The following is a 20,966-nucleotide window of genomic DNA, read 5'->3' on the forward strand; positions in this document are numbered from 1 at the left end:
CACACTCACAGACAAACAAACATTCAGAGAGACAGATAGACAGACAGAGAGACAGACAGACCTATAAATAGATATGCAAAATAGATGAAAAACCCAGACAAACATGAACATTCTTTATGAGCTGTGTAATCCCGGGCTGCCAGACCGACCACCGCCCGTGACTCACACGAGTTAAACAAATGAGCGTCGCTCGTCAGGACGTGATTTATGATCGGGTCGGACCGACCAGTCGGCCAACGTCATCGTCCCGACGCTTGCCACGGTGGAAGGGTATCTCCCACCTGGCCAACACCCACCTGGACAACACCCACCAGGTCAACACCCACCTAGCCAACACCCACCTAGCCAACACCCACCAGGTCAACACCCACCTAGCCAACACCCACCTAGCCAACACCCACCAGGTCAACACCCACCTAGCCAACACCCACCAGGTCAACACCCACCTAGCCAACACCCACCTAGCCAACACCCACCAGGTCAACACCCACCTAGCCAACACCCACCTAGCCAACACCCACCAGGTCAACACCCACCTAGCCAACACCCACCAGGTCAACACCCACCTAGCCAACACCCACCAGGTCAACACCCACCTAGCCAACACCCACCAGGTCAACACCCACCTAGCCAACACCCACCTGAACAACACCCACCTGGCCAACACCCACCTGGCCAACACCCACCAGGTCAACACCCACCAGGTCAATACCCACCTGAGCAGAAACCATGTAAAATACAGAGAGGATCCAGTTTGCATCTAGCAGGTCAGTGCACAGGGAGCCCTGGCCACCCAGCGGGCCAACAGGCCAGCGGGCCAGTAGACCAGCAGACAGGGGTAGAGCCTGGCCATGGCCATGACGGAGCATGAGCAGCCTGGGGGCCTGGCCTGGCCCGGCGCCGACCATCAGAGCCCAGTGTGTCTCCGACGGGCGTCGCTGACGGAGGAGTGAGGCTGCTACTGGTGGTGGGGGAGGAGGGAGCGCCACTAGTGTTGGCAGTGATGGTGGTGGTGGAGGAGGAGGAGGAGGAGGAGGAGCGAGCGATCACCACTAGTGTTGGCGGTGGTGGTGGTGGAGGAGGAAGGATGGGTCACCACTAGTGTTAATGTGTTGGTGGCGGTGTTGGAGAAAAGGAGCACTTACAATTAGTGTTGTTGGTGGTGTGAGTGTTGGTGTAGGAGCTCTCACCACCGGTGTTGTTGTTGTGCGGTAATGTTGGAGGCGGAAATGGATTTCACCATTAGTGTTGGTGGTGATGATGGAGTTGGAAAGGACGAAGGGTTCTCGTGTTGGTGGGGGTACGGGCTCCACGACTGGTGTTTGTATATAGATAACTTTCTGCTTCACTTTCTGTGTCACCTGTTACACATTCTGTGCCACCTTCTGCTGCTGCCCTTTCTGTCCGTCGTCTGCTGCTTATGTGTCACCTACAGTTGGTCCCTCTATACCCCCTTCTGCTGTTCCATCCTCTGTTTCACCTTTTACTTCTTATGTGTGATTTTCTGCATCTGGTTTTTCTGTGCCACCTGCTGCGCCTTTCTATGTCACCATCTGCTGCACCTTCTGCTGCTGTGCTTTCTGTGTCACCTTCTGCTGCTACCGCTGTTGCTGCGCCTTCTAATGTTTGCTGGATATCTATACAAGATTAAAAGACAACAACGTGTAGGTATGTCTTAAATAAAAGTACAGAAGACTTCAGAAAGTGTGCAAAACGGCTTGGTATGAAAAAGAAAACGGGAGTTATCATCAATCATAAATCACAACTGTATAACAAGAGACGCTACTGTTGAATAAGTTGTGGACCTGTTGATCAGTGAGATGGTGTTCCTGTTGCTGTTCCTGTTGTGGGGGCCTCCCCGGGCCCTGGCTACAGAGGAAGGTCAGTGGATTTCTCTACAGTGTCGTCGCATAAATCGTTTACATATATGTCATTTGTTTACATTTGTAGTGTGTCAGTTCTCGAATATTTGAGGATTATTTGCCCCTTGTGAGGCGTGGAAGTTCTGTATGTTATGTCTCCTAACTGCATTCATATAAATTTTTTTGCATATATATATATATATATATATATATATATATATATATATATATATATATATATATATATATATATATATACTTTCATTGTGTAATTGCCTTCATTAGGTTCTGATAGACAGCAATTACTTTCATCAGGCCCTGGCAGACAGTAATTACCTTCATTAGGCTCTGGTAGACAGTCATTACCTTAATCATGTTCTGGTAAACATTAATTGCAAATCACACCTGCGATTCTAAAACTATATCATCTTACTGTCTTAATTATTCAATCAAATCATTTGCTTGCTCTTGGCTCTCAAGGTTTTCTTAATTAATCAATAATTTTTTTCTGTGTTCTGTCAGAAATTACTTAATGATCTTGATTATATTTATTACCTTGATGATTACATATGTAACGAGGGTTTTTATGGTTCTTAGATTATCATGAACACCTTCAGGTCTTCATGATGTTCTATTCGTGGTTATAAAATGACGTTGACAGCCTTAACGACCCTAGCCATCGACAAGGTTAAAGTTCAAATAACCCATCCGTGGATAACATGTCGTTTGCCAACCCGGCTCTGCCATCATGTGTTGAGTGATGACCATTGTACCCTACGAGGTAGCCACACAAACATTGTCTTTTGAAAGAAACGTGAAAAATTTTGTAAAAAATATAACTTTTGTCTCGTAAGTACTTATATCTGGCCTAATGACCAATTAGCAGTCGATTACCCATCTACTCTTCCTATGTTGTACTTCACTGTTGCTCACCACACTTCCACACACCCTGCAAGAAACCCCACCAAGAGCCTTCCACTCCCAATATCCCTCCCTCCAAACTAGAGTCAAGAAAGATATTCCTAACTCCTTTTATTTTTTGCCGCCAGGACCTGGTTTTCCTTTTAAAAACTTAATATTTATTATTCATACGATATTTCACGTACGTACATCAATTTTTTAATGTCCGGTCGAAGCACACACACACACACACACACACACACACACACACACACACACACACACACACACACACACACACACACACACACACACACGAACGCTTTAGATACAAACCTCTGAACTCTGCTACTTAGTTTTGAGAACCAGTTAAGCAAAAGCAAACTTAGAATCTGTCTATTTATTGCTCTTCTTTCACACACGTCCACCATACGTTCAGAAACATCTGAGCTCATCATTCATTGCTAAACGTCTCAGCTGCGTGAGTGTAACACAAGCTATGGCCAATCTGCCACCATCTTGCGGAACGGTCGTGTAATATTTGATAAAAAAAATCTAAATTCCGTGAAATCAAATCTAATATTTCAATAATTCAATTAAATCATGGAAATTTAATTCCGGTTAACTTATAACAATGATCTTTAACCTGTGCTGGAAACTGGCCTTTCCCTTAAAACTTTGTCACCCAAGCTCACGCATCTCATCCTTCAGTCGCAAATACATAAAAACAATCATTCAAACGCGAACTTAAATGCCCTGTCATCAAACGCGAAACTTTTATGATTCTGCCATTGAAACTTTCCCATTCAAGTGCACCAGGCATTCCGACGCAGTCATTTAAACTCATTCATAAAAACGCCTTTTTAAACTCGGTCTGTAGTACTCACTCATTCATACTTCACTTGGATCGCTTCATTGTTACTCCATTCATCGAATCATTCATTTTAACTTTTCATTTATACACGAAGTTGGTTTGTATGAAGGACGCAATTGAACCTTCCAGAGTCTTTTTCCATCACGTTCTTTACCGCTACATAGCAGTAATGAACGACGAGCGTTAACTGTCAGTAACACGTTCCATCTTACGATGCTTTGAACGAGCTATAGTTCATGTAATACAATATTTGTATGACAATCTATTACTCGGTACTTCAGAAAATTGATTATATAATTTCACACGCTACTCACAAGTCATCCTGAATATGAAAATGGTTTCAATATAATTCTTCTCATCTTTAAGAGTCTCGTCTTCATTCGATACCCACCAAAACGTAACTTTTGCCTGTGAGTTCCAAGTTATTGGTTATAACTCAGACTCGTTAAGCTTATCAGCCAAGCCAAGCTTGATCCAGCACCGTGGTTTACGGGGTTGTCAGCAAGTCTGCCAAGCTTGATCCAGCACCGTGGTTTACGGGGTTGTCAGCAAGTCTCCCACCTAATACAAGATATAAGATCGTAAATGTAAGGCCATAAAATTTAAGACATTCGGTCATAAATGCGAAGTTTTATGGGATCTTCTTAAGGAGGATGGTGTAGTCTGCCACGCACCGCAGGAAACGAGATCCCAAATGTTTCCATGGGATTACATCAGGCTTATCAACAAGATGGAACGCGGCAATATTAGGCGGAGAAAAAAAAATGTATATATAATCTAAGTCATATGAATCTGCCAGAGGGATCTCCATGCACTGTCCTCAAGACGTTTATAGTTTACCTCTGGTATACCGAGCACACTTGCTCCTACGTACTCCACCACACGACCAACATTTTGTATAATATTTTGCTTTTTTATGTTTTAATGTGTGTTGCATAACCTGACGTAACTGACATTGTTCATAACCATTAAGGTGCGCTATGTGGTTTATATATATATATATATATATATATATATATATATATATATATATATTTTTTTTTTTTTTTTTTTTTTTTTTTTTTTTTTTTTTTATACTTTGTCGCTGTCTCCCGCGTTTGCGAGGTAGCGCAAGGAAACAGACGAAAGAAATGGCCCAACCCCCCCCCCCCCATACACATGTACATACACACGTCCACACACGCAAATATACATACCTACACAGCTTTCCATGGTTTACCCCAGACGCTTCACATGCCTTGATTCAATCCACTGACAGCACGTCAACCCCTGTATACCACATCGCTCCAATTCACTCTATTCCTTGCCCTCCTTTCACCCTCCTGCATGTTCAGGCCCCGATCACACAAAATCTTTTTCACTCCATCTTTCCACCTCCAATTTGGTCTCCCTCTTCTCCTCGTTCCCTCCACCTCCGACACATATATCCTCTTGGTCAATCTTTCCTCACTCATTCTCTCCATGTGCCCAAACCATTTCAAAACACCCTCTTCTGCTCTCTCAACCACGCTCTTTTTATTTCCACACATCTCTCTTACCCTTACGTTACTTACTCGATCAAACCACCTCACACCACACATTGTCCTCAAACATCTCATTTCCAGCACATCCATCCTCCTGCGCACAACTCTATCCATAGCCCACGCCTCGCAACCATACAACATTGTTGGAACCACTATTCCTTCAAACATACCCATTTTTGCTTTCCGAGATAATGTTCTCGACTTCCACACATTTTTCAAGGCTCCCAAAATTTTCGCCCCCTCCCCCACCCTATGATCCACTTCCGCTTCCATGGTTCCATCCGCTGCCAGATCCACTCCCAGATATCTAAAACACTTCACTTCCTCCAGTTTTTCTCCATTCAAACTCACCTCCCAATTGACTTGACCCTCAACCCTACTGTACCTAATAACCTTGCTCTTATTCACATTTACTCTTAACTTTCTTCTTCCACACACTTTACCAAACTCAGTCACCAGCTTCTGCAGTTTCTCACATGAATCAGCCACCAGCGCTGTATCATCAGCGAACAACAACTGACTCACTTCCCAAGCTCTCTCATCCCCAACAGACTTCATACTTGCCCCTCTTTCCAGGACTCTTGCATTTACCTCCCTAACAACCCCATCCATAAACAAATTAAACAACCATGGAGACATCACACACCCCTGCCGCAAACCTACATTCACTGAGAACCAATCACTTTATATATATATATATATATATATATATATATATATATATAGATATGGAGCTTGTGGGATTACATATGTATCTTGAAATAAACTAGGTTTTTCCATACTTCAAGACATTGTGCTGGCAGGGTCTCTCCAGACACCGTCATGAGGCTCAATGGTAACAAGTCAGTTCAGACTTAAATGCAAAACCTGCCCCTCCTACACCTCACTGTTGCCAATAATTAGCATGAGAGAGAGGACACCAAAGAATTTACCTGTTTTATTGTCTGCAATTTAATTTAAGTATGAGCCACTCCTTTGTGACCATAATGTGTCACAACCCTTTTTCCAATTACAAATGACTATTTCCTAGGTTACTAGCTTGCAAAATTATTATAGCTTTGCTATATTAAGTTAGAAAATATGAAGGTAATGAAAAATTACATTAAAATTGATCCATGCACTGGTCATATTGGACATTATATTGTAATTATATATGTTAACAAGTATGTGTTATTAGCTGATGTTGATAATCATCCTTTTCTGTGCTTAGTTTATCAAATAAACTTTCATGCACAGTCTTGTGCTTGAAATATCTTTAAGGAAGGTTAGTTGGATTCACTAACTTTTGTGAGTGTTTATGTAAAAGATCTTGCACTATAATATAAAGTCCCATGATTAGTGATATATATATATATATATATATATATATATATATATATATATATATATATATATATATATATATATATATATATATATATCATCAAGGAGCTTAAAGTAACTGGTTATGTTATTTGAGAGGCTAGCTCGGGTGAGTGATGGGAATCGTCTGTATAATCGTCTTAGATCTGATTGATTCTCTGTCTCCACACACACACACACACACACACAGTGAGGTAAGTGCTCTTCATGACGAACTGTTGCTATAAATAACGTCAGTGATTTATCAGCTGGACGTCTGGGTTGAATAATACCTTCGGTATATTTCATGCATAAATGATGTATGGTTTAGCAGGATCCTTGAGCATGTCTTTCATCGGTTATACATCATCGTTCATCACTCTCTTCCCTGGCCTTCACTCGTGACAATCCCTGTCGTAGGTACTCGTAGGTAGTTCCTGTCGTAGGTACTCGTAGGTAGTTATAGGTTCTTCCTTTTGTGACCGTCGTCAAGAAGTATGTGGTAGCTTCTGCCTCAGACAGCTGGAAAATAGTTTTATGTATCAAGAAAACCTTTTGGTTGTCAGTTGGTTCTTCTTCTTCTTCTTCTTCTTCTTCTTCTTCTTCTTCTTCTTCTTCTTCTTCTTCTTCTATTCCTCTCCTCCTCTTCCTCCTCCTACTGGGCGTGGGAATCTATTGGTTTCTCATGTGTTTTGCCTTTCACCGGGGACGTTATTTTTTGTAGCATTATGTTAATTAAGGAAAACATCGGATGAAGGAGAGAGAGAGAGAGAGAGAGAGAGAGAGAGAGAGAGAGAGAGAGAGAGAGAGAGAGAGAGAGAGAGAGATTAATACATAAATAAAGATAAATGGGGAAAAGTGGGATTAATATATGGATGAAGAAAAGTACGAGTGTGATTTACATTGAGAGAAATCATAGCCCAGTATAACATCTGCTTTCAGTCTCCAGTCCTGTTTGTGTTCGTGGTTGCCTTCTGACCGTGGAACATATTCAGCAAACTAATTGGTTCCTGATCAGTGGCGGAGAGGTGAGTGTATCACAGTGTCTGCTCGGGTATCAGGGTTGGAAGATGTTGCTCATATATTGAGCCACTCTTTTTGTTCCTCTCACTTATAGTACTCAGAGCTCTCTCTCTCTCTCTCTCTCTCTCTCTCTCTCTCTCTCTCTCTCTCTCTCTCTCTCTCTCTCTCTCTCTCTCTCTCTCTCTCTCTCTCCTCGTGAAAGAAGATCACAGCTTCGACAAAGGAGGTAACGAGGTCGTAAAGCCTGGCAACGCGACCACAACGGCGGAAACGCGACCACAATGGCAACATCGCGACCACAATGGCAACATCGCGACCACAATGGCAACAACACGACCACAATGGCAACAACACGACCACAATGGCAACATCGCGACCACAATGGCAACATCGCGACCACAAGGGCACCATCGCGACCACAATGGCAACAACACGACCACAATGGCAACATCGCGACCACAAAAATGGCAACAACACAACCACAATGGATGACGTCAGAGGCAATACAATCACCACTTCCGCCACAATTCATTTCATCTTGACGTCTGTCATGAACGACAGTTATTGCAATTCCAGAAGTTATCTTTTCTATAATTGCTACACTAATTTTTTTTCAGTTCCACAACTTATCTTTTTTTTTCAAATTCCTGTACTTATCTTTTTCCAACTTCAGAAGTATATCTTTTCTTTAATTTCTACGATTATCTTTTCACTGTATACCCATCAGAGCAATTACATTGTAACCTTTAAAGTAATTTTCTGGGCAATTATACATGTTGGATGTCGAGAGAGAGAGAGAGAGAGAGAGAGAGAGAGAGAGAGAGAGAGAGAGAGAGAGAGAGAGAGAGAGAGAGAGAGAGAGAGAGGATGAAGAAAAAGATCAAGTCTTTATCCCCATATAACCCCTTCTTGCCCCTGATCGCTTACGTGTCAAAATCCCCGACAAAGTAAGCAACTCTGGCCTCTCCTTGCGTCACAATGCTTCCTCTAAGCTGTTGGATTATATTCTTCAAAGTTACTTTCGCTTCATTATTCTCACAAAGTTGCATTCTACTAAACACGTAAGGCGGAAAATTACTACCTAGAGAGGAGGGTTTCGCCCTTATGACATCCAGCTGTTAAGCACATAACGTTTTAAAAAAAAAAGAAATATTCTTTCTTTTTATCTCTGAGAGAATTTCGCCCCTGTGGCATCCTGGAGTTAAGGTCATGATTATGAAAACACCTTTTCTTTGTATATTGTAAGGTTCATGAGGGAATTTTCTCTCTTATTATATCATGCAGTTAAGTTCATAACGTAAAGATATAATGATTTTACGATGAATCTGTGTAATATTGTTCTTTATCCCCAAACTTTCTCTAATATTGCTGAGAATCTGTCTAATATTAACATGAATCTGTCTAAATCTAAACATCTATCTCACGTTGATCCTAATTCATCTGACACTGTTCTATCATTCTATTAGACATACCGAGTATGATATTGCTCTCTAGTATTCTTCTGTTATGTGCACATGTACAGATAAGCCCACGGGTCTGAGATATCTTCATCAAGCAGAGGTATGCAAATACTTTTATCCCTTACAGGATTTCGAGAGTAATATTTACAATATCTTACCTTATAAGAAAAACATTTCACATGAATGTTTTGGGATCCTTCTGCCATCAATGTATTTACGAATATAGAATTTCCTACCTTGTGACTCAGAATGACGGAACTATAACCAAAAAAGATTGTTTTGTTCAAATGTTGCCAAGGTATTTACCCATTACCTTCAAGTCTTTTGAACTTAGTGGGAGTTTGTGGTTACTTCAAGCGATTTAATTTCCTCCGTGGCTCCGGCTTTGTATAGAAAACTATTGTTTTATCTCCAGAGTTTTCTTTAAGACTTAAAGCAATGGGTAACAAGACTGGAAAGTCTGGAATGTAGTATTAGGCTCAGGCCTGGAAGGGTTTCCTTTGATGAGGGAAATTTGCCTTTGAAGTGTCGAGATTATGTTGAAGACTGGAATGGTATCTTAATAGTAAGTAAGACCGAATGATATCTTTATTGCACGTTAAGATTGGATGATATCTAATCTTACGCTCTGTCTTCATAACACATAAGATTGGATGATATGTAAGACTGAATGCTGTTTTCACCCTTACACCAACGATTTAGAGGTGCTCAACACACTGGTTCTTCTGAACCTCTCTAACCATCATCTAGACCTCGTCCAACAGCTCGAATAGAAATCACTGGACCATCCTCGCCTCCGCCACCTCTTACCACCAGTATCCCTCGTGCCCGAGTTACAGTTCGGCACAGACGCGTCGAATCCATCCACGCTCTGGATTTCTTGAATTCGAGCGCAGGAGCCCAAGTGCCTTGAGTCTTCGAAGAACGTAGAACATCCAGGGATGCTGCTGACGTATTCCCTCTTGTTTGTAATCCAGAATGACACCAAGAAGCTTGATGGATTGAATAGTCTTGAGGAGGCTGGGGCCTCGTAACACAGTAAGGGAGCGGGATGAGGGTGGAAGCGAAGGTAATACACTTGACGTCGATGTTGTTTTGATTGATAGTGACGTGGTAGGCTGTGGTCCAGTTCTGAAGGTATCCATAGTTAGAGTTGTTGGTCTACTTCCATCAAGCGGGACCATCCATCAAGGCATCATTTATAAGGACGAGCGACGCCCACTGAGAAGTTGTGAGCCTGTTGACTTCGGCGCTTAGAGAGAACCATCAAGTATGTGTGTTGTGTCGTGTGCTCATGCCACCACTGGCTGTGAGTGTCGTACTGATATGTGTTGTGTCGTGTGCCCACAGCACCGCTGGTTGCCGTCTATGCAGTCCGAGGCCAGACAGCACAGCTGCCGTGTGACCTGAGGACAGAGTCGGAGGACCCGGTCATATTGGTGCTTTGGTACAAGAACGGCACAAAGACTCCTGTCTTCAGGTGAGAAACTTGAGACATTGGGAGAACTTTGTATAGTCTTAAACATCTTAAGTTTCCTTGTTGTCCTTACCTCCCTGCCCTTCACCCCTGCAGTATGGACTCCCGCGGGGGTCAGCACCCGCAGGGAGACCCGAGCGGCAGCACCCGCGCCGCGGATGTCTTCAAGGGCCGCGCCAGCCTCCAGAAGCGGCGCTGGAATTGGACGCTGCTGGTGCGGGAGGTCAAGTCCAGCGACGAGGGCGAGTACCGCTGTCGTCTGGACTTCCAGGCGTCACCCACACACAACGCACGAGTCCTCCTTCACGTTGTGGGTCAGTACTCTCTCTCTCTCTCTCTCTCTCTCTCTCTCTCTCTCTCTCTCTCTCTCTCTCTCTCTCTCTCTCTCTCTCTCTCTCTCTCTCTCTCTCTCTCTCTCTCTCTCTCTCTCTCTCTGCCATGTAGACTGTGTGCTACATACACTTTATTCCCTGTAGTACTGTATCTGGATATTTTCTTCCCTATAGATTTACGGAACTATGATCATTATTTCTCCAGAGACTTACATCTATTTACACTCGTCCCTGTAAATTGGTAAGTGTGCTCTCGCCCCCTGTTAGATTTACAGAGGCATAGATTTTCATATTGTAGATCTGTACATGTATACTTAAGTGTAGAAATGGTGCCTCCAGTGCTCATAGAAATACATATGTATACCCCCTCCTTCGTAGATCTAAACACGTATGTTTACGTATGTTGATGTTTACAACAAGTGAACATTTGTCTCTTCCATGACATGTTCCGTCATCTTCTACCCTTCCCTGAGGCGTGCTACATCTGTGCCGCCCTCAGCAGACCTTCCTGGTCAGCCACAGATCTACAGCACTGGAGGAGTGGCTGTAGGGGACGTGGCCGTGGTGCAGACAGGCCACCCACTCACCCTAGCCTGCAGGGCAACCGGAGGTATGAACAACGACGTGGACTGATGTTTTGATCATAGCATTGTTGACTCTCTCTCTCTCTCTCTCTCTCTCTCTCTCTCTCTCTCTCTCTCTCTCTCTCTCTCTCTCTCTCTCTCTCTCTCTCTCTCTCTCTCTCTGACGGTGACCCAATGTGACCTACTGCAGGTGACCCCCTGCCCAACGTCACGTGGTGGTCGGGGTCACAGTTGCTGGACTCTGAGGCCGAGGACCTCACCTTGTGGGACGCTCCTCCTGCCCCCGACACGCCCACCACAGCCACCACCGCCAACACCACATCAGCGGCCACAACGGCAGCCGTCACCTCCGTCACGAACACGTTACATCTAGCAGCCGTCACACGGGAGCTCCTCCTCCACAACCTGACGTGCAGGGCGGCCAACACGCCCGTCCTGCCCCCACTCACAGCGTCGGTCCGCCTTAAGCAGACAGGTGCGTCGTGCGTGTTGTTTCCTCTTATTCATCCACTGTATGACAGTGTAGTACCTCTTTTCACTGACTGTATAGTAGTATATTCCCCCTCCTCCACCTACTGTATCGCAATGTTGTCTCTGGATAGCGTCAGACATTTCGTAACCCACATCATAGACGACCTTTCTAGGATTTGTGACCTACTTCAGGTAGTCTAGACTGATTCCATAACCACTTCTCCACCAGGAGGAATCATTTCGGCAGCTCTCCACTCGTTTTCTACCCACAGACTCCCTCCTGAAGGTGCAGTTGTCGGCTCCGTCAAGAGAGCTATCCAGCGGACGGCGATACCAGGTCAAATGTCAGGCATCAGGTGTTCGGCCTCCACCTATCCTGACCTGGTGGCTCAGTGGCCAACAGCTGACGAAGGACATACACATGGTAAGCCCCACCTCACTCTTGAGTGCCTTATCTGTAATTGCGTCTCCTCAGACAACAAACCATGAGGGTGATCTTGATTGCTCATCACCTCCTCCGTCTACAATCTATAATTCTTGGTTTATGTATTTATCTATCTATTCATCTGTCTTTCTTTCTACTATCTACCCATCTATATACCCTATGACAGAGGTAGGGAGGTAAGGGAAACCTTTATATACATAATCAACCCTTCCTATAACCTCAAAACCCCGTCAGGGGTATGAGAATATCAGTGCGATCAACTCTTTCCATCGCCTCTGCCCCTTACAGGAGCGGAAGGGCGTTGACTCGACCCTGTCCCTCCTCCAACTCCAAGCTACTGCCAGCGACGACGAAGCCCTGCTAGAATGCCGAGCCAGAGCGCCAACCTTGCCGCATCTCTCTGAGGCAGCTTCCATCAGGCTCACTGTTCACTGTAGGTAACAGACGAGGATGTGAGAGAGGGAAGGAGTGAGGTGTTACCTGTGGTATGGGTTGTATATAGGGGCATTGCTCAGCAGTAAGTCAGTCTGGTATCATAAACAAGATAAACTTTTTTTTTTTGTTCTTGACTGAAGTTGTTCCTGAGACGAGCCTGACCCTGTTGGGCGTGGACGAGGAAGAAGACGTGGGCGTGGGCGTGGAGGAGAGGAGGGAACTGCGGGCGGGGGACTCCGCCACCCTCATCTGTACCGCCCACGCCAACCCTCCTCCTTACAACGTCACCTTCATGTTCAACGTGAGTTTCTCTCGCGTCTGACGAAGCTACATAACTGAAGTGCGTTGTTGTGATATCTGATGGAAAGATGTGAGTGATACTTAGATTGATAGATTGTTCAAGGCGGCGTTTTAAACACAGTTGAATTTAATCTAGTTAATGCCCTCCCAGTCTTAGATGTTGTATAGGCCTGAATTTAGGGGAAAAATATATACATACTCAGTTAGAGAAAAAAAATCTAATAAGGGACTGAGGCGGGGAAGGTAACTGAGTTAAAAACTTTGTGTGAAATTGTCGGCGAGTCAATAGGGTTAGAGAGGGAAGTTAATTAGACCATCTGTGGAGAGAGTAAAGAGTGTAGGATATAGGACAAAATCCAGGGGCATGCCATTACATATATATACTTTCATATCTATCATTTGGAATATAATTTGTGATATGAAGGTATGTGAATTATGTTATGTGAAAGCAGATAATGTGAGTGAGTCAGAGAGAATATGCTGGACTGAGTCCATTACATGAAGGACATCCACAATCTTCATCCTGCAATAGCCACTTCCCTCCGTCGCTTCCCTAACCACACTCACAAGTCTTGCCAGCGTCCTCAGTACCTCATCATCCTCACTGAGACGCTCATGTGCTGTCATAGGGCCGACTCTGTCCCAGCTGCACCAGCTTCTGCTTCTCCTACTTAAGATCAGCTGCTGCTGCTGCTGCTGCTGCTGCTGCTGTCTTAGCCACAAGATAGATGAGAAACCATTATCCCTCACGAGTGTCTCGAGGGAACTTGACAAATCAGGAAATTAATTGCAACAGAATAAAATGGCAGTTCGAGAGAAATGAAAAATACAGTAGATTAATATTTAATCAAGGGTGGGATGTGGAGGTACTAAGCTCACTTATTTTTCGAACATTAATTAAGGCAACATGCATAAAAATGCAGTTAATTTCTATTTTTTTTTATAATTAAAGAGACACTAGGCCAAAATTTTATGCTTCATTTCAAGATACTACAATCATTTATTTGAACATTTTCATTTGGTAGTTGACGTAATAATACCCAATAGATTAACTCATTTCGTCTCCTATTTTATGTTAATTCCAAACATTAACCAACCGAGAATGTCTTCTTGACCGATGACGTCAATACCAATATCACAAAAGCGAAGCTGTCAAGCCAGTCGAGTTGAAAGGCGAGATATATTGAGTGCGGCAGGAGCGAGAACATATCTGTTTCTTGTTTATGATTTTCATTCTGGTTATTTCTTAATACGCACCACCTTGACCCTGGCCTACACGGGTCAGGTTAAAGGCCAGTGGTGTCGAGGGTGAAGTGAAGATGTGTCGCTTGAAGATGAAGCGAAAATGTGTTTGGTGGTGTCTGCTTGAGTAGGGAACATGATGGTGAGTGATAGTGTGGAGCGAGACGTGCCGCATGTTCACCGGCGACCGTTGGCGTTTCTAGTTAGAAACTAATTTATTCCCGCCTCGTTTGACGGTTTATGAGGTGTGAGGTGAAACTGTGAGTGCGGTGGTGAGAGCAGGGGAGAGAGGAGAGAGAGAGAGAGAGAGAGAGAGAGAGAGAGAGAGAGAGAGAGAGAGAGAGTGAGAGAGAGACTTCAGCACGACGGTACGACCCTTGAGCACGACGGTACGACCCTTGAGCACGACTGTACGACCCTTAAGCACGACTGTACGACCCTAGGATGTGATGGTCTGAAGGAGAGAGATGCCGATACTAAATGTGGTACTTGGTGATGTTATGTGTCTCCCTCAGCCTTCCTCTCTCCGCAGCTGAAGATAAACTCTCACACTATCCACCGTCAGCCAAACCTCACGGTAGTTCACTGTCGTTTCAGAATGCAGCAAAAACCTGACCCAAGCTTTATGTCAGCGACGCTTAGAATTGCTGATGAGAAACCTGGTGTGTGTAGTGGTGGCTGATGGTCATGTTTCTACCTCTCCCTCCAGGGTCGACCTTTGACCCGCACGGACGTAGTCCAGAGCGAGTGGAACTTGACGTTGTTCAACCTGGGACACAAGGACGTCGGGTTATACACATGCGTCGCGTCTAACCTTGAAGGCGATGGTCAGAGCAACGCCCTCGCTCTACACATAGACTGTGAGTACCTACCTGCTGGGGGGGGGGTGATGGGGAAAAGGGAGCTCTCGTACTGACGGTCTTAATCTATTACGAGTCTTGTCCTCATCAAGGTCTGGGTGTAGACTGGAAGTGTTGCTGGGATTTCGTCCAAGTTTTCAAGTTACATTAACGATGGGATTTTGACTTGGTTGTGGCTTTCCTGTCCTCGTCTTGTTATTGACCTCGTCATCAGAGAATTTCCTGTAAGGGTGTACTTCCCTCGGGCGTCTGTTTCACTCGTCATAAGAGTTTCGTTTCCTGTTTCCACAGACCCTCCAGTGTGCGAGTGGGAGGGAGTGCAGGAGGTGTTGGCGATGGTGGGGGAGATGGTGGAGATGGAGTGCCGCGTCAGAGCTTCTCCAACGCAAGTCACTTACACCTGGGAGAGAATCACCACCACAACAACAGTGGATCAGATGGATGATATTGTAAGCTGGTGGAGCAGATGGTGGACACACACACACACACACACACACACACACACACACACACACACATATATATATATATATATATATATATATATATATATATATATATATATATATATATATATATATATATATAATACCCTCCAACAGGTTCGATCCCCACTACGTCATAAGGACGCAGGAATGAGGTCCTACAGCTGGATAGAGATTGACACCAACAGCAGCAGCAGTGGTGGTGGAGGACTGGCTCAGAGGGTCGAGTGTCACGCCAGCAACGACATGGGAGACGCTGACCAGCCCTGTGTGTTTAACGTCTACCTTGTTGGTGAGGAAGACAATCTCTCTCTCTCTCTCTCTCTCTCTCTCTCTCTCTCTCTCTCTCTCTCTCTCTCTCTCTCTCTCTCTCTCTCTCTCTCTCTCTCTCTCTCTCTCTCTCTCTCTCTCTCTCTCTCCACACAGGAGTATTTCTATGGTAAAGTACCTTTCCTTTCTCCCTAGAACCACCAAGTACTCTCATTGGTTGCTTCTACCATGACGTCACCACTGACTCGGCCGTGGTCACGTGTTCTCCAGGTCCCAGGTCTTCAGGTCAGCTGCCGGAGACGTATCATGTCGAGGTAAGATTAAAGCCATCTGGACAGTAACTAACTCTCCCTACGGAACGTCCTATAAGAGAGCATATTCTCAAGGACGCCTACTAGATCTAGGCGTCTGTTCTAGAAATGTTTTAGTTCTGGGAAGACATTATACATTGTGGAAGTTCGATATGAATGAACTGATGGTAACATCTGCAATATGTGATCATGTCCCCCAGCTGTTGTGACCCACCAACCACACATGTTCAACACATCACCATCACTGAAAACAGATGTTACGGGCCGTCAACACACACATGTTGAGTACACCATGATCATTTCAAACAGATGTTATGGGCCATTCACCACAGATGTTGAAATAGATCATGACCAGCTAACGACAGGTGTTTTCTCGGGGGGCACCACTAACCACAGGTGTTGCAGGTGCGGGAAGGTCCAGCGCTCGTGGCTGTTTACAACAGTAGTGAGCCGAGGTTCAACATCACTTCCCTCGCACCAGGACGGGACTATGTGCTGGGCGTGTACACCTCCCACGCCAGGGCGCGCGGCTACCCCACCACGCTCCTTATGAGGACTCACACGCCCAAGGCGGAGCAGGTGGCTCCTGAGGGCGTGTCTGTTAGCTGTGAGTGTTGTAGTGTGTGTATGTGTCTGTCTGTCTTCGTATGTTATTGAATCTTCGTCTCCCCGTCTTTTCTAACATGTATAATCTGACCTAGCTTTAAAAGAGAGGTTTTCCACTTCCGTCAAAACTCACAAATCACGTGCATATCTCCTCTTCTCTTCTACTTATCCAGATGTATTTACAAAGTCTGTAAATATTCGCAAAAATTTACAAGTACGGATCTATGTTTGTCTTGGTAGTGAAGAAGCAAGGGGAAGGGGGGTCTGCGCCCCCTACTGAGTTCCCCAGAGCCAGGGGCAAAACCCCGGTCAGCATGGTCGTGGCAGGCGTGGTCGTGGGTTTGGTAGTGGGCTTTGCCGTGGTGGTAGCAGGCGTGGTGTCCTGTCGCGCCCGTCGCACCCACGCCCTCTCCCGGGGCAAGACCGGCCACCACCAACAGAGCAGCGCCCCGTCCTCCCAGGACTCACTGCTGCGTCCGCCATCAGGAGCCTTGTACCATTCCTGCATCAGTAGTCCTTCCTGTGGTGAGTCCTGCGTCAGGGTTCCTTCCTGTGTTAGATTCTGCTTCAGGACTCCTTCTGTGGTGAGTCCTGCATCAAGAGTCCTTCCTGTGGTGAGTCCTGCATCAGTAGTCCTTCCTGTGGTGAGTCCTGCGTCAGGGTTCCTTCCTGTGTTAGATTCTGCTTCAGGACTCCTTCTGTGGTGAGTCCTGCATCAAGAGTCCTTCCTGTGGTGAGTCCTGCATCAGGAGTCCTTCCTGTGGTGAGTCCTGCGTCAGGAGTCCTTCCTGTGGTGAGTCCTGCGTCAGGAGTCCTTCCTGTGGTGAGTCCTGCATCAAGAGTCCTTCCTGTGGTGAGTCCTTCGTCAGGAGTCCTTCCTGTGGTGAGTCCTGCGTCAGGAGTCCTTCCTGTGGTGAGTCCTGCGTCAGGAGTCCTTCCTGTGGTGAGTCCTGCGTCAGGAGTCCTTCCTGTGGTGAGTCCTGCGTCAGGAGTCCTTCCTGTGGTGAGTCCTGCGTCAGGAGTCCTTCCTGTGGTGAGTCCTGCGTCAGGAGTCCTTCCTGTGGTGAGTCCTGCGTCAGGAGTCCTTCCTGTGGTGAGTCCTGCGTCAGGAGTCCTTCCTGTGGTGAGTCCTGCGTCAGGAGTCCTTCCTGTGGTGAGTCCTGTGTCAGGAGTCCTTCCTGTGGTGAGTCCTGCGTCAGGAGTCCTTCCTGTGGTGAGTCCTGCGTCAGGAGTCCTTCCTGTGGTGAGTCCTGCGTCAGGAGTCCTTCCTGTGGTGAGTCCTGCATCAAGAGCCCTTCCTGTGGTGAGTCCTTCGTCAGGAGTCCTTCCTGTGGTGAGTCCTGCGTCAGGAGTCCTTCCTGTGGTGAGTCCTGCGTCAGGAGTCCTTCCTGTGGTGAGTCCTGCATCAGGAGTCCTTCCTGTGGTGAGTCCTGCATCAGGAGTCCTTCCTGTGGTGAGTCCTGCATCAGGAGTCCTTCCTGTGGTGAGTCCTGCGTCAGGAGTCCTTCCTGTGGTGAGTCCTGCGTCAGGAGTCCTTCCTGTGGTGAGTCCTGCGTCAGGAGTCCTTCCTGTGGTGAGTCCTGCGTCAGGAGTCCTTCCTGTGGTGAGTCCTTCGTCAGGAGTCCTTCCTGTGGTGAGTCCTGCGTCAGGAGTCCTTCCTGTGGTGAGTCCTGCGTCAGGAGTCCTTCCTGTGGTGAGTCCTGCATCAAGAGTCCTTCCTGTGGTGAGTCCTGCATCAGGAGTCCTTCCTGTGGTGAGTCCTGCATCAGGAGTCCTTCCTGTGGTGAGTCCTGCGTCAGGAGTCCTTCCTGTGGTGAGTCCTGCGTCAGGAGTCCTTCCTGTGGTGAGTCCTGCATCAAGAGTCCTTCCTGTGGTGAGTCCTTCGTCAGGAGTCCTTCCTGTGGTGAGTCCTGCGTCAGGAGTCCTTCCTGTGGTGAGTCCTTCGTCAGGAGTCCTTCCTGTGGTGAGTCCTGCGTCAGGAGTCCTTCCTGTGATGAGTCCTGCGTCAGGAGTCCTTCCTGTGGTGAGTCCTGCGTCAGGAGTCCTTCCTGTGGTGAGTCCTGCGTCAGGAGTCCTTCCTGTGGTGAGTCCTGCGTCAGGAGTCCTTCCTGTGGTGAGTCCTGCGTCAGGAGTCCTTCCTGTGGTGAGTCCTGTGTCAGGAGTCCTTCCTGTGGTGAGTCCTGCGTCAGGACTCCTTCCTGTGGTGAGTCCAATGCGCCATAAACCTTCCATGAAGTTTATGTCATAAAGAAAATGCTTATTCCTTATCATTAACTTGATGTATCATTCTCATTAACATTATAAACTGCTTTAAAAGTTCCAATACTTCTTCATTACTAATTTGATATACAGCTTATATAAACTCGTTCCAAAGTTCCATTACATCCTCATTATCTATTAGATATATCGTTCAAATAATCCGTTTTAAAAGTTTCAATACTTTCTTCACTTTGACTCTGCATAATTTTGATAACCAAAATGACCTAAAAACTTGCTTCCGGATTATAAGGGAAAAGACACAGTCTAAAAAAGTTACCTTCTCACACTAGAAAGATAAGACTACGGTAGATTCCATATGTAGTTTATGATTCACTTATGCATCGTTCTAGTACCATTCAATTATTCAAAGCATCTAAAGTGTACGGGGATAGAGTGATCCGTTTATTCTACATAAAACAAAAGTTTCCCCAACAGAGCTTCTGACGACCTTCTCGCCGGGACCCGTGGTCGTGACTCAAGTCACATCTCGGGGGTCGTCCAGACGAACTTCCATCAGGAGTTCCCCTGGGAGCGCCTCTCCTCGGGGGCCTCGTCCCGCGCTTCGCGGAGGTCCTGTGCATCTGCTGGAGTTGGAGGTGGATGATGTCACCATCCCTCGGGTGGAGGTCCACTCCTCAGCATCATCCAGACTGTCGAAGCTAAGTCTGGGATGCGACAACTCGACCCTCTCTGGACTGTCGAAACTCAGTCCGGGATGCGAAGCTTCGACCCTCACTGACTCTACGTCTGCGTCTTGTCGATGTGAACCTAAACGCACCCAGTCCGGATCCCAGACGACAATACTGGAAGCGGAACCTCAGCTGGTTCCCCAAGTGGAGCCTAAGCTCCACTCTATTCCCCATACCCAACTTTTACCTCGATTTCACTCAGCGCCACAGGCGCACCCCAGACCCCAGTCAGTCCCCATAATACATCTCTCTCCAGCAGATTTCCACTCGAACCTCACTGACAGTGACCTTGCCATTCAGGCTACACCCCATGTCACCAGTGCTAGTCTGGGCCACATCGATATCCCCCTTACTCATCCCACACCCAAGTCTCAAAGTGCCACAATGCCATACGGCACTACCTCGTCCACACTGGCATCGCCGGGCCATATATCATCACCTCCTGAGCAAGATCTCTCAAAGCATGATCCTCAGGCTCGTCCAACGTCCCACATCCATTACCTTCCCCATATCAAACCCCACAGAGACAAACCCCAGGGGAATCGAACTCTTCCAGCACAAACCAGTGGTCTTCCTGAGACCTCTTCAGACCCAACCTTTTCAGCCATATCACGTTCCAGCTCACACGACAGTATTTCAATAAAACTTTTTACAACTTTTCGGTTGTCTGGTATTTATTTCCCATAAATTCCTGTGCAGTCAGGAAGTTCGTGGTGGAACTGATCACAATAAAGGTGAAGATGATGTGACATTATCAAGCTTAGCTCAAGACGTGAAATGAATGTTTGCAACAGATAAAACAAGTCCTAGGAAGACAGCTAACACAGTAAACCTCCAAACTGAAAGCTGAGAATATTATCAGGAAGAGAGAGAGAGAGAGAGAGAGAGAGAGAGAGAGAGAGAGAGAGAGAGAGAGAGAGAGAGAGAGAAAAGTTTTCATATCTATTGAATATTCTTTTATGTTCTTCTTTTTCCATATTTTCCCAGATATGTTTGTCTAGGATTGTAGCTTCTTTGTTATCAATGGAATTTCATCAGATTTTCTCATCAGCAGCGAAGGATATCATGACCAGAAGGATATCCCAGTTTCCAGGGGCAGATGAGGATGTTAGGAGACTCATAGTCTTTCAAACGTCGATTTGAAGGAAGCCTTCGAATGTATTTTAGGAATATCATGAGGTTATATTTCAAGTGAGTGTAGCATGTGTCCAGGATTT

The 20,966-nt window shown here is 45.9% G+C and overlaps 1 protein-coding gene across 1 annotated transcript; it reads left to right on the forward strand.

Moving 5' to 3' along the window:
• Positions 1–1,039: 1,039 nt before the first annotated feature.
• Positions 1,040–20,436, forward strand: LOC139764257 (uncharacterized). The gene is made up of 15 exons (XM_071690753.1): positions 1,040–1,881; positions 10,334–10,463; positions 10,557–10,774; positions 11,295–11,402; positions 11,567–11,851; positions 12,120–12,271; positions 12,581–12,725; positions 12,868–13,028; positions 14,979–15,129; positions 15,421–15,578; positions 15,732–15,906; positions 16,080–16,198; positions 16,601–16,802; positions 17,042–17,326; positions 19,496–20,436. Exons 1-15 carry the CDS (start codon positions 1,821–1,823, stop codon positions 20,434–20,436), a joined length of 3,291 nt encoding a protein of 1,096 aa, XP_071546854.1. The 5' UTR covers positions 1,040–1,820.
• Positions 20,437–20,966: the final 530 nt, after the last annotated feature.

Source organism: Panulirus ornatus, chromosome 49 (genome assembly GCF_036320965.1).
Source record: "Panulirus ornatus isolate Po-2019 chromosome 49, ASM3632096v1, whole genome shotgun sequence".
In the NCBI taxonomy this organism is placed as follows: Eukaryota; Metazoa; Arthropoda; class Malacostraca; order Decapoda; family Palinuridae; genus Panulirus; species Panulirus ornatus.